Below are 14949 nucleotides of genomic sequence, written 5' to 3' on the forward strand. Positions count from 1 at the left end.
ACCAGGACCTTTGCTACAAGTACTGGTGGCCGGGCATGAAGAAAGATATCGCTCTCTATGTTTCGAAGTGCCTGACTTGCTCGAAAGTCAAGGCCGAGCATCAAAGACCCTCTGGCTTACTTGTCCAACCCGAGATCCCTATGTTGAAATAGGAGAGTATAGCTATGGACTTCATAACGATTTTTTTTTTTTTGCACGCCATCAAGTCACGACAGCATCTGGGTTGTCGTTGACCGCTTGACTAAATCTGCTCATTTTCTGCCGATACGAGAAGACTACAAAGTAGAAAAATTAGCCCAAATCTACACCAATGAGATCATTTGTCGACATGGGACGCCTCGCGATATCATCTCTAACCACGATGGTCGGTTTACCTCGCGTCTTTGGGAAACGTTTCAATCTGCTCTCGGTACTACGCTTAATCTAAGTACCGCTTTCCATCCCCAAACCGACGGTCAGACTGAAAGAAAGATTCGTACCCTTGAAGACATGCTCCGCTCGTGTGTTATAGATTTCGGTGGTAATTGGGACGCATACTTACCTTTAGTCGAATTCTCGTACAATAACAGTAATCATTCCAGCATTTAATTGGCACCATTTGAGGCATTATACGGAAGGAAATGTCGATCGCCTATTGTATGGCACGAGATCGGAGACTCGCAAATAACCGGTACTAAGCTGTTGCAAGAAACGACTGACAAAATCCTCCAAATTCGAGACAATCTGTAACACCTCGAAAATTGGTGTCCAATAAATAAACGACACGTGTCACTTACGACAAAAGTATGGTAAACCCGGATTTAATTAAAAGATGTATGGTAGGATTTTTGAACATGTCGACATGTTAATTTATACCTCTGAACGACTTCATTATAAATCCCAAGACCCTAACATGATTAACAAACATCTATTATACCTTAATCCGATAATTACTAATAATAAAGGATGTCCAAGTTTACTAATTTGGATCCTATTAAAATAATGCTCAATAAATCATTCATAGAGAATTTTATCCTTATGCAAGCCAATGATTCTGCATGATAGAGTAGATAACTGTCCAAGCATGGGTTAAAGGCATTGTGCTGAAAATCTAACCAGAAATCATGCATTGCAAGTTGTCCGTTCAAATCATGAAAGTTTTTTTTTTACTTCTAACAAGGGCTTACGGACCGCAAGGGTCCTACCTTACGGTCCGTAAGGTGCGAAAGGGTAAAACTGTTTCTCTGTCAAAGGCTTACGGACCGCAAAGGCCCTGCCTTATGGTCCGTAAGGACCGCCCAGCGACAGAAAGTTGGCTGTTGGCTGTTATAACAGTTTAACCGACTTACCAAGATATTTTCAGAGACATGGGCGACCCCTAACCTTTCCTAGTCACTAGGAAACACTTGTAAATGATCTGGATCACCCCATAGACTTAGTTGTCACCATCTTGAAGGATTTAGAACACTATAAAAGGCCATGAGTTGCAACCAAGTTCTTCACACCTTTATTCTGCTTTCTGATCATTTCTAAGGCTCAAGCATTCTCTCTATGCTTCACAAGTCGTGCATAGGACTCTTGTAAGTATGTTTAACCCTTTGTGGTTTAGTTTTTGCTTAGTTATAGCTTAAAAGTCAATCCGTCGTAATTAACGATTGACTTAACGGTTAATCACAAATGGTCCAGTGATTAATCGAAATGAAAGCAGTTATTTGTTGGTAATCATGTGGGCTTTAAACCCTTAAAAGGGCACCCTCTGATTCCCACTCTAACTAGTCCAAATGTCGAGTCAAACTTGCTTAGAAAAAGTCAACAGAATGCTAAATTTCGATTTTATGCATAATCAGTAATGTAGATGGCGTGTAACCTATTTTAACACTCATACAACATGATAATAAGTATAGTAACTAGTCTACGCTTGTTTGATCCGACCGTTTACTGTTTTGACCCGGTTCGGAACCGAAAGTCGCAAAACTTTGACTTTTGCTTTGACTTCAGTTCTGACCTGTTATGGTATGATTTAGATATGCCTTAGGACTCTCTTAGGACCAGGTTACATGATGGTATAACCCTCTGTGACCGGTTCGTTGTTTGTCCGAGTCTTTTGCACATTTCCGTTAAACGCCTAAAAAGTTGACCATAACGCCCTTTTTACTTTAAAATGAGAATTTTGGATATGTGAAAGGACAATAACCTTAATTACTGATTTCTAAACATGTCCCTAAAATTTCACGTCAATCCGAGGTCTAGAATAGGAGTTATGCTAAATAGCGCAATTACGGAAACTTTAGTAATTAAACGGCGCAATTAGCATAAAGCCTATCTAAACCCAAATTTCAACACCAAACCTTTTACACACTGATGTAAAATACTATTTTGAGATTTTTAAAGATTTTTAATTATTTTTAACCTGCTCATAACCCGCGGTTATGGCATCGATTCGGTAAATACCGAATATACCCTTTTTGGACATAACTTGAGTTCTACGTGGTATTTTGAACCAATTCCAGTTGCTACTGATTTTAAATAATAAATAGAGTATTTTGAACTTTATAAACTGTTTGGAAAACTCAGATTTCCTGTAGAACTCGGAAACCTCTTTTATAACCTTTAAAATGACCAAAATACCCCTACGGGCCATATGTTGGATTTAAACTCGTTACGGGCATTATGGAAGGTATCCTACTGATACCACAACCTCTTTAGAGCATATTAACTTAGGAAACCTGTGTAGGACCCTTACGGTTACCCGTTACGCCTTTTGCACGCACGGTTCGGTTTATGTAACTAGTTTACATCAACTAGCCGAAACGGGTCAAACCTTATTGTTTCCACTTCAAAATCCAGAGTGTGGTTATTATACCCATATGAAACAAGTCTTCAAACTTGTTGGGTCCAAATCACACTCCATTCCCGGTTTTCGCTTTTCACGCGATTAAACCATATTTGTCCTTTGAAACTGACCGGTCTAAGCTAAGGCTAAATTGAAGACCCGTTAGGATTCTAATAGGTTGTTATAAACCTTCGTTCCAGAATAGGAGACCAGTAAAAGATACTTGCATTTGTTTACTGAGGTTATTACTTGCTCAGGTAAATACTTTTAACTTATTTTCCATTATACGGGCTTGGGTTACGGTATTTAAAATACCGCTTGGTCGGGCAATTGACCCCAACTCATTAGTAGTTGGGTATTATCAATGTGACCCATTGAAAAAATTGGTTTTGTTGGCTTTACGCCTTTGGGAGCTTAATGACCATGTCCCGGATATCCTTGGCAGCATTTTACGAAATGGCCACGACCTTGACACGCGGGTGTAGGCGTACACCCGACAATGTGTCCATAATTATAAAGGTATAACCGTTGGCTTTACCGCCACGGTTTTATGCTATGTGGTGTGTCAATTAACCTTAAACCCGGCACGACCCGGGCGACCGAACGCATAGTGAACATGTAATTCTTTTACAAGATTTAATTGATAAATTATCCCAAGTTATAAAGAGTTTGTGCCTTGTGCATTCAAATCAATTTTAATAAACATTTTACAAAAGTGGCGGTTGAATGTATTTACCAGTGTAAACTGACGTATTTTCCCCAAAAGATTAAATGCAGGATCTACACGAAATAGGCTGGCCACTCCTTAAGCATCGTTAGGGTCTCGCAAGCTTGGGATGCCATATCTGTTGAACAATATTTATATTTTTATTTGATCCCCTGTGGATTTATTTCGACTATTCGTGATACTTGAATACTACAATCGATGGTTGAAATATAATCTATCTTTATGCTTCTGCTGTGCATTTAAATATTGTGGTTTGACTATATTGTTGCCAACTACGTCACGGTAATCCCCCACCGGGCCCATCGGTGAAACACGTGGAAATCGGGGTGTGACACAATCTGCTTAAAGCTCGGAGTCGTCAGAAAAGTTACGCCGATAGACGACACAAGCCCCTCGAATTTGACGTTTGCGATCACGTACTCCTAAAGGTATCACCTTGGAAGGGTGTGGTCAGATTCGGCAAGAAAGGGAAACTTGCGCCTCGATATGTTGGACCCTTTAAGATTCTGGAAAGGATCGGCAAAGTGGCCTACAGACTCGAACTACCGGAGGAACTTAACAACGTCCACCCGACCTTCCACGTTTCGAACCTCAGAAAGTGTCTGGCTGAGCATGATTTACAAGTTTCACTGGAGGATCTTCAAGTGGATGAAACATTACACTTCGTGGAGAAGCCTGTCGAGATCATGGACCGAGAAACTAAGCAGCTCAGGCGCTCACGCATTCCCATTGTGAAGGTCCGATGGGAAGGCAAACGAGGCGCAAAGTTCACCTGGGAACTCGAAAGCGACATGAGGGCGTAGTACCCGCAGTTGTTTGTTACGGCTAAAGCCTAATTTCGGGACGAAATTCCCTTAAGTAGGGGAGGCTGTAACACCCCGTGTTGCGAAAGTCAAAGTCAAAGTCAAGATTGAAGTCAACGGAAGAAAAGATTGCTAATTGCGACCTGCCACTCCTTGCTCAATTATTGTTTGACTTATTTGACTTGTAATCGAATCTTTATTTTATTTGCTTTAGTTGTATTATGTGGAGTATCTGTGAATAATCGAGGATTAATCGATATTTATCGCATGTTTTATCGCTTTTTCGCTTATCGCATCGCAATCGCTGTGAACTTGTTCTCACTGAGTGTCCTACTAATCAGATCGCCATCCGATCGATCGACCTGAATGGTAGAGATACTTCTCTGTTTTCAAAATGCTACAACGAAAACTTGAAAGCCATCATACACAAACACATTCTTACCAAGCAGATGTCAATCCAATCGAATGACCATCCGATCGGATGACCATCCGATCGGATGACCATCCGAACGGATTGACATCCGATCGAATGGTCAACCGATCGGATTGCCATCCGACCGGATTACCATCTGACACTTGGTACTTTGCACCGTTTTACGCGCCGCTTATCATTTATGCTATCGTTAATTGTTTAGGCTAATTTCTCTCAGCGCTCCCTTCAATCCAAGAGAGTGTTTACTTGTTAAACACAATCTGTGAGTATACTAGATCCCTTTTTGCTTTACGCACTTTTGGGTGTTACATACGTTATCTATATTCAAATCACATCCATCACACAACGCAAACACTATTTTACGCTGACCGTTATTGCATGCTACGTGTTATTCGATGAATGCTTGTATGTTATGCTAACACAGTGATTGTTGCCTGACACCTTAGCAATGATAGTACTATAGTTTGGACTCAGCACCTGTCGTGGACATGGGTTGTTAAGGGCTTTACTTCACGTGTCCCAGTGGGGATATGTGTTGCGCATTCTACAACTCGCAATCACATCTGTGCATATTTCTCTGTCGATAACCTACTTGCCTTCACTTTATCATGCTGGTTATGCGTAAACGATTTCGAACTCTATTATTATTATCAAACTTGTATGCTCACCTTTACACTATGTGTATTGACCTCTATTTTAACGTATGTGACAGGTGCATAGGATGTTTTGCTGCTATGTGGGAATCAAGTTAGGATAGAGTCTTAGAAACAAACAATTTAATGAAATCTGAGTTGTCGGAATGGATAATTTGTCTTTGAGAACAATGTCTGTAATAACTGTTTTTATTTTCTATGTTTGTGGTATGGGACATGAACCTTTAATATATTATAACTAATAGTTGTTATGGATTCTCCTGGACAATCTGTTTCGCTCAGTGCCGCGCCCCGATGATTCCGCCATCGGTTGGGGTGTGACAAATTACTTGTCAGGTATCGGGCATACCCGCAGGTATCGGGTATAACCATTAATGTATAACTTTTATTTGTATAACAACTAAAATAAATTAAAATATGATACAATACATAGATATAAGTTTTATCATAAATAAATAATAACATTTTAGTTTTATATGATTTTATGTACTTCACAACACACAAAATATAAATAGTATTATCTAATACATATTCCAAAAGAAAATTACTTTTACACATAACGAACCTATTAAAATAAAGCAGTAATAGACAAAGGTAAGAGAGACGTAAAATTATAAATAAAAAATGATCGGGTATATAGTTCAGGAAACGGGTATCTGATTTCGGGTAATCAGGCCGGGTATCACCTATGTCACACCCCAACCGATGTCGTAAACATCGGAGTGAGACGAAAATATGATTGCTCAAGACTTCATAACTTGCTAATTGCGACAATATTTAAATAATTCAAATTTCATTTCATACTAAATGAAGGTACATTGTCATGGAAAGGAAAGTACAACATCTTGTAAGTATAAACATAACAACATAAAGCAAAATATGAGAATTAAAGTTTGGGTGTGTTTCTAGTCCACTCTAAGTATTATTCCTCATGCATCATCACTAGTTTTCTGCAACATGTATTAAAGTAAAGGTTAACATAAAATTGACGAGTATATAAGTTTGATTACATAGCATAGGTACAAAATGATAATTTGCATACATTGTTTCATAAGATACTAGCATGTATAAAACTATTTACTTTAAAAATTTTGTGTATCATTTGCTTATTTGTATAGGGTTAAATAGGATATGAAAGTTTTTTTTTTTATATTTTATACTAGGTTTAAACCCCGTGTATTACACGGGCTGCATAAATATAATTTTATATAATAAATAATAAAAAAGAGATATATCTTTAAAAAAACTCGTGTTGAATAAAATATAATGTCATATGTTAACACATACAATCGTCAAGATTTATCTTTTAAAAATGAACTTTGGTGTTCTATTTACTTATTATAACATTTTAGTTCGTTTTTTATTTATTATTAGATAAAAAAACACATGTATTACATGGGGTTAAATCCCATTTTTATATGATACGTTCAAATTATGAGATACAATTATTTTAGTTAGTTTTATGCATCTTCATGCTTATTTGTTTATTTTATTCATAAAACACTCGTCTCAAATTTGTATTCAAGAGAGTTTACGGTACGAAAAGGTGGAGATCAATCCCAACGTTTTTAAATATTTCATCATTTTTATGAATTATACCGTAAAATCGAGAACTAAGTTCTCTATGAATGGAGTATAGAATTTTTATATTTAAAAATGGTTTTTTTTTTAAATATTGATTCAATGTGCGATAAATGATGAGTTTAAACCAATTATAAAAGTACGCCTAACATTTCAGAGGTGAAACTCAACTAAGTAGTCAAGATTTGACATTTGAAAGAATTATGCGACTATAATGGTGGGTTCGAACCATTATAACGATGCATCTAAAATCACGTATAATTTGATAGAAGCATATGCCCCGAACCTAGAATAATTATTTATTCTATTTAAAAAACAATAATACAATTATTTAGTATATACCAAACGAGAACCTTTAATTCCTAATTTACCATAATTTCAATCACCTAACTCCAAAATATGTGTATCTATAATACTCGGAATTTAACTTTATAACTATATACAAAAATGAGATTTTATCTTTATTTAAATATTTGTTTAAAATTATTTATAGAAAAACAAATATTTATTCTTATCTAATTTTTGTTTTAAATTATTAATATTTAATATAAGAGATAAACAGGAAAATAAGATGAGAAAGTACCAGAGTATATATATGACACGTGTCCAAAAAAGATTTTCGTTTATTAGTCTTGAAAGATAATACGTTAAAAACTTTAAAGTTAAGAAAATAAGCTTTTTATATTTTATTTATTAGATTAATTAATGTTTAAATTTTGTTTCTAATCAGTTAAAACGAGTGAGTATGTTCGTGCACCCAACGTTAAACAATCGTTTTTTATCCTTTTGGTTGAGTTGAACCGAACACCCCTATTGATATTGTTGCGGTCATATTACGACTTTGTTTTTCGGTTTTCTGTTTCAATTGCTAACGGTACTGTATATGTGTTTTCTCTTTCGGTTGCTATACCAAGTTTCAGTGCCATACGAAACAAACGATATCGACCGGGATCCTTACGTAATGAACCGCGGCAGCCGCACTACCTAGTTAGAATAAATGCACGTTTTGTAATTATTCTTGCACACATACATGCTTATTTAATTTTTTACGCCAACTCTTTTTTGGATCCAACCCAAATTTGGCTCCCACAAGCGAAAAATGTTGGATTCATCACCGGTGTTAGCTTTAATATACATAAGTGTTGGGAATTAGTGTATCATAATTATAGCGGAAGCGGTTAACATATTTTACCAAGAGCCGATTATATATATATATATATAATCATGGCCGATTTTATTTTGTATCCTATGTGTTTGATTTATTAATCTAATTAATAAATATTCCCAATCAGGATCAAGGTTATATGCGTATAAACAAATAAAAAGAATAAACAACAATAGAAGGTTTTAGTAATCAACCTTTGACGACTATACCGGGATTGTAACACGCGGGTTACAACGAATTCTCGCTAGTAGGAAGTTCACAACCAAGCACAAGATACCCGAAGGTGGAACCAGCCAAAGAGAAGGCGGCGGTGGTGCTTGGTCGACGGCAGGAGGGCGGCGTCCCTTTGCTTGGGGTCGGCCGAAAACCAGAGAAGGAAGCTAGGGTTTTGTTTTGATAAAAAGTCTATCTAGGGTTTGCACCTTAACCTTCTTTTTATAAAACACAATCTTACATTAAGCCCTTTATGATTATACAATTATAACTCCTTAATAATAATCTAATTAATATTAAGTGTCTCGGGTTTAAACTATTATTATTTTACAAATAATAATCCACCTACTTGTGAACATATACAATTCATGTACCAACGTGTAACTCTTTGGATCGTACCGAATTTGTTACGTTGACTTTAATTATAGTCGGACATATATATATCTCCAACAATAAGACTATAAGTGGGTCTTCAAAGGGTCTCCAAGTAGGATGTTTGTCAACTCGCATGGAAGAGAGAAGAGGATGTCCTCACAACTCATTTGTAATGTCAGTTAGGCTTTGGTCTAATGGTTAAGAGGAGTTACCTCTTATGGACAGAATAAGATTTGAGGGAAAAAAATAGGAGTTCAAAAAAAAAAAGACGTCATGATGGACGAATGTGGACAAGAGAGGGAGGAAGGTCATTCGTGACGACAAACGCATCCGTATGAGATTGTGAGCTACCATGACTTCATTCGTAAGAAGCCTATAATGCTCTAGTTGGTTATATCTTTTCGTATAGGGGTGTATAACATTCACCTTCGAATTAATTAGGGGTGTATAACATTCACCTTCGAATTGATTAAACAAAACCAAACCTATAAGACTAGTGGGTATGGAGAGCCTCATCCCCAAGGGGATGGGCCACCACGTCAGCGCCACATAGGCTCGGCTTGGAGGGGATGGACCTAGGGGGTGGGGGATGAACCCCTTTATATATATATATATGTATGTATGTATAGATGTGTGTGTGTTAGGAGAGAGGAGAGAGGCACGGCTACACCGGCTGGTGGGAGTTGAACTTGCCGAGCCGACCCTATGAGGGGTGGTGTGGGGGACTGGCACCGGGCCAAGCCGGGCCTCAGCCCGCCCCCATACTGACTAGTCTAAAATATGAACAAACATGAATTCGATAAGTGGTTGTTTAAGATTTATCATGTTCCCAATGCACTTTAATTTTAACATAATCTTAGTTAGCTCAACCTAATCTAATAATAAATAATGGTTACTCGGTTTACGCAATCGATTCCGACAACCGACCTATTCTAACTCAGTTTTCAGTTTGTTTCTATCTACATGAATCGAACCGATATCAACCAAAATAAACCAATTAACACCTATTTTCATCAACAAAACTCGAACACTCGGGTAATAAGGAGTATAAGATGGAGTATGTTAGTTCAGCAGGAATGTCAGGCGGATTACTCTGTTTGTGGAATCCGACTTTATTTGAGGCTACGTCTGTGGTTAAGAACAACAACTTTCTAATTGTGGGTGGTAAACTTAAAGGTAGCGGTTGGGCTTTAAATGTGGTTAATGTGTACGCCCCCTAGACGGTCAGGGCCAAAAAAGAAGTTTGGGATGAGCTTTCTTCGAGTATGGAGAATATTGCTGGCATGTGGGTAGTGGGGGGGGGGGGATTTCAACGCGGTTAGGGCCCCTTGCGAGAGGAGGAATTCTAGATTTAACAACGCCTGCGCGTCGAACTTCAATAATTTTATCTTCAACTCGGGGCTTATGGAATATGATTTGAGAGGTATGAGTTTCACCTGTATCAGAAATAATGGCAGGAAATTAAGTAAAATCGACAGGTTTTTAGTATGTTCAGAATATTTCAACCGGTGGCCAGATGCTACTTTCAGGGCTCTTCCGGGTAGTCATTCAGATCATGGTCCTATTTTGCTTACATCTCAAGTAAAGAACTTCGGAGCGAAACCATTTAGAGTTTTTAATTCCTGGATGGAGAAAGATGGATTTAAAGATGCGGTTGAAGCCTCTTTGGAGGGTTTTAATTGTTCGGGTCCTCCGGATGTGGTGCTAATCCAAAAGTTTGCAGCTATTAGAAAGGGAATCAAAAAATGGAAAGATGAGATGGTTAAAAAAGAGGGAGAAACAGCCAGTAGAGCTCTAGAAGAAATGGAGGGTTTGGAAATTGTCATGGAAACTAGAGACATCACAGAGGAGGAAGAATGGGCCTTTGTGGAGAATAAAAAAGTTTTGTTGGAGATTGAAAAAAATAAAGTGATGGATTTGAGACAGAAATCTAGAACGAAGTGGGCGTTGGATGGGGATGAAAATTCAAGTTTTTTTCATGCTCATGTCAATGCCCGTAAGGCGGTTAATGGTATTCCGGGTATTAATTTAGATTCTACTTGGGTTAATAAACCGTCGGTTGTTAAACTGGAGGTGATGAAGTATTTTAGATCGAGGTTCACGGAAGAAGTGTCTAATAGACCGTCTTTGGAGTGTGTGGATATTAGTAAGCTGTCGGAGCTGGAAAAACTGGGGCTCGTGGAACCGTTTTCGTTATTGGAAGTGAAGAATGCTCTAAAGGATTGTGGGGATGATAAAGCGTCAGGACCGGATGGTTTGAACTTTAGATTTATTAAAGCTTTTTGGCACTTACTCGAGGTAGATTTCATGAAATTTTTTGAGCATTTCTTTGAGCATGGGAATTTCAGTATTGGTTGCAATTCGTCTTTTATCACTCTCATTCCCAAGATTAAAGACCCGATTGAGTTAAAAAACTATAGACCCATTAATCTCATTGGGGTAGTTAGTAAATTGTTATCGATGGTGCTCGCCAATAGATTGAAAAAAGTCATTGGATCGGTGATTTCGGAATCTCAATCGACTTTTTTAAAAGGTCATTTTATTTTGGATGGCCCTTTGATAATTAATGAGTTATACAACTGGGGAAAGAAATTCAGGAAAAAGTTCTTTTTCCTAAAGATAGACTTCGAAAAAGCTTACGATAATGTGAATTGGAGTTTCCTTTTGTCTATTATGCATCAAATGGATTTCCCATCGAGATGGTGCGGATGGATTAGAGGAGTTATCGAGTCGGCCAGATCGTCTGTGTTGGTTAACGGTTCGCCTACGTTCGAATTCAAGTACTCTAAAGGTATAAGGCAAGGTGATCCGATCTCTCCGTTTCTTTTTATTATAGTTATGGAGGCTCTTTCGTATTTGATTGGTAGGGCTAAAAGTGCCGGGGAAGTGGTTGGTATTCAAACTCCTTTGAACGGTCCGGTTGTTTCTCATTTATTTTATGCAGACGATGCAATTATTTTGGGAGAGTGGTCTAAAGATAACATAGAAAATGTGGTTAGAATTCTGAGGATTTTTCATCTTTGTTCTGGATTAAAAATAAACCTAGCAAAATCCAATTTGTTTGGAGTCGGTATCGATCTTGGGGAGCTGGATAGCATGGCGGAAATCATTGGTTGTCAAGCGAAGTCTTTTCCTTTCAGATATCTTGGTCTTACGGTTGGAGCAAATATGAACAGGCCAGCTAATTGGAAACCCGTTTACGATATAGTTGATGCTAGACTTGCGAAGTGGAAAGCGAATATGTTATCAATGGGTGGTAGAGTTACATTGATTAAGTTGGTGTTAGAGAGCCTCCCGACTTATTTCTTTTCTCTTTATAAGGCCCCGGTTCAGGTCATTAAGGATATCGAAGCTAAAGTTAGAAAATTTCTGTGGGAGGGGATTCGGATAGTAGTAAAATTCACTGGGCGGCTTGGGACCGAGTGGCTTGTCCTATTGATAAAGGGGGTTTGGGCCTGAGCAGACTCAAGAATATTAACATATCTTTATTGGCCAAGTGGGGTTGGAGGTTCAAGGTGGACAAGGAGAAGCTATGGGTTAAAGTCATTGAAGCGGTGCACTCGACGAACAACAGACTGGATAGCTTTCCGGTCAGAAAAATGATAGGGGGTGTGTGGTGTAATATCATTAAATTGCTGGACAAGGTATCGCTCGATAACAAACCGCTGAAACAGTATATTGTTGGCAAAGTGGGTTCGGGGGAGTTGATTCAGTTCTGGTTTGACCCTTGGTTGAGCATCGGTCCTCTGTTTCTTAGATTCCCTGCATTGTTTCAACCGGAGAAAAAAAAAGATTGTAAGATAGTTGATAGGATTGGTTTTGTCGGAGGGAACTCAAGATTCAGGTGGCAATGGAAGCGAAATCTGAGCGTAGGCCAGGAAATCGATGAACTGATTGAATTAAGTAGCTTACTGATTAATATTGATTTAAATGATAACACGGATAAATGGGCTTGGTTGGGCTCAGTCGATGGGCAGTTCAGTGTGGGCTTGGTGAAGAGTCTTTTGACGAAAAATCTGGGTTTTCAGGGGTTGTATATCCCGTCTAGATGCAAATGGATTCCCCGAAAATGTAATATTTTTATTCGGAGACTCGGTATGGATAAACTTGCAACTATGGACGCGCTTAAGAAAAGGAATATAGATAATGGGGATCAAACTTGTGTGCTTTGTGGTGAGGAGGACGAATCGGTTGTTCATCTCTTTACTTCGTGTTATATGGCTTCGTCTCTTTGGTCGATTATAAGTAGTTGGTGCAAAATCCCTTCGATTATGGCTTTTTCTGTGAAGGATCTTCTGGAAACGCACGAGAATATCGGGCTCAAAGGAAGGAAAAAAGAAGTTATTCAAGGTATCATTAGAATTGGATGTTGGTGTATTTGGAAGGCTAGGAACGAAGCTAGATTTAACAATATTCCTGCGAATTTGGCGGGGATTATCAGGGAATTGAAGTCGGTAGGGTTGTTTTGGCTTAACTCTAGATCTAAGGATTTAAATGTGAGTTGGAGAGAGTGGTGTAGTTTCGTTAATATGTAATTCTTTGTTGTCTTGTTTGCCGCCCCTGCTTGGGGTTTTGGCTTGTTAATGAAGTTCTCCTTTCAAAAAAAAAAAAAAAAAAAAAAAAATAACTCCATTCTCTTAATTAAAAACAAACAAACTGCAGCCATAAAATTAAAATAAGTATTAAATTAAATTAAATTCCTCTTAAAATAAACAAAACCATTGTATTAAGTTCATTGCATAATGTACAAGTATTGATAACATAACTTAATCCTAAAACAATTAATCAAACAAATTCAACACAAACCCTCAACTCAGCTTCATTTTCCACAAGATCTTCCTCCCTGCGATACCCTCCAAACCCAGATCTCAATGATTTTCCGGTGACCCTTTTCGCCGTAGCACATGACAACCCACCGCCAGCTGCCGCCGTTGGACCACCGGAAAATCCAGAAGATGTTGATGTTGATGATGTGTAGCCAAGTTCAGCATCATGGTGTTTCAGAAGCTCAGATAAAAGTAATACAAGAGTAGCCATAATAATTCCCAATGTCTGTATTTCGTTATCTTGTGTGTTTGTTTGTAGAGATGTATATATATGTATAGGGGTTTGGGTTGCATTGAAAGTTCAGCCCATTGAAAATTTATAATATTGAAAAGTTAAAAATATTGCGGCTGGTGATTCTCTGTTGGCCGCTGCTTTAACTTCGGTTGTAGGTTTTCATTAAAATTAAAAAAAAAAAAAAAAGTAAACTGCGAAAATAGTACATGAGGTGTAGTCACTTTTACCACTTTTTTTTTTAACGGCCAACTAAATCACCGTATAAGCATTCTGTGATGCCCTCAATCGAGCAAATGCATTCCTTCTTCCATAACGGTCAGAGTTGGATGCATACCTGAGCCACCAAGCCATCAGTTCCGGGGAAAACCCACCGCCCGAAGGCCCACTGCGGTAAAACCTGGTTCAGCTCGGTTTCGAACTAGCGACCTCCAGAGAGGCCTAGTTCTAAACTTCATTGCCACCATCAATGTCCTTCAAAGTGATACTAGTGGGAGTTGAACTTGGGACCTCAAGAAAAGAAACCAAGTGACTAACCACTAGACCAACTTGTCAGGACGTCACTTTTACCACTTTAGTCCAAAATCCAAGTCTTCTGAATCTGGGTCTCTGTGTTTTCAATTTTGTTGCCATTTCATCCAAAAGCAAAATCTAGTCAGATTTTTCAGTTAAAATCGAATTTTTTTTTGTCTTTTTTCTCCCTTTTAATGAAGGACAAAATAGTTAGATTTTTTTAATTTGTTATAATAAAATGTTAAAAGACCACTTTGCCCTTCATTAAATGGAGGAAAAAGACAAAAAAAAAATTGAAGGTTAATTGAAAAATTTGACCAGATTTTGATTTTTGATGAAAACGACAACAAAATTGAAAACACATGGACCCAAATTCAATAGATTTGAGTTTTGGAATAAAGTGACAAAAATGACCAAACCTCAAAGATCATTTTAACAGTTTACTCTAAAAAATAATAAATAAAACAAATCCTATCTCTATAAGATTATTAAAGAGCAGTGATAATCTCTCTCTGGGTGTATTTGGTTTGAAATAATATAAAAAGTAGAAAGTTTTCGATAAAACTCACGGAAATTGAATTCAACGATGTAATTTAAATTAGTGGTAATAACATAA

The 14949-nt window shown here is 37.8% G+C and overlaps 1 protein-coding gene across 1 annotated transcript; it reads left to right on the forward strand.

Annotated features, from left to right (window-relative positions):
* Positions 1–12361: 12361 nt before the first annotated feature.
* On the forward strand, positions 12362–13297 carry LOC110866566. The gene has a single exon (XM_022115710.1). The coding sequence runs from the start codon at positions 12362–12364 to the stop codon at positions 13295–13297; it is 936 nt and encodes a 311-aa protein (XP_021971402.1).
* The last annotated feature ends 1652 nt before the right edge of the window (positions 13298–14949 follow it).

Source organism: Helianthus annuus, chromosome 15 (assembly GCF_002127325.2).
Source record: "Helianthus annuus cultivar XRQ/B chromosome 15, HanXRQr2.0-SUNRISE, whole genome shotgun sequence".
Taxonomy (NCBI): Eukaryota; Viridiplantae; Streptophyta; class Magnoliopsida; order Asterales; family Asteraceae; genus Helianthus; species Helianthus annuus.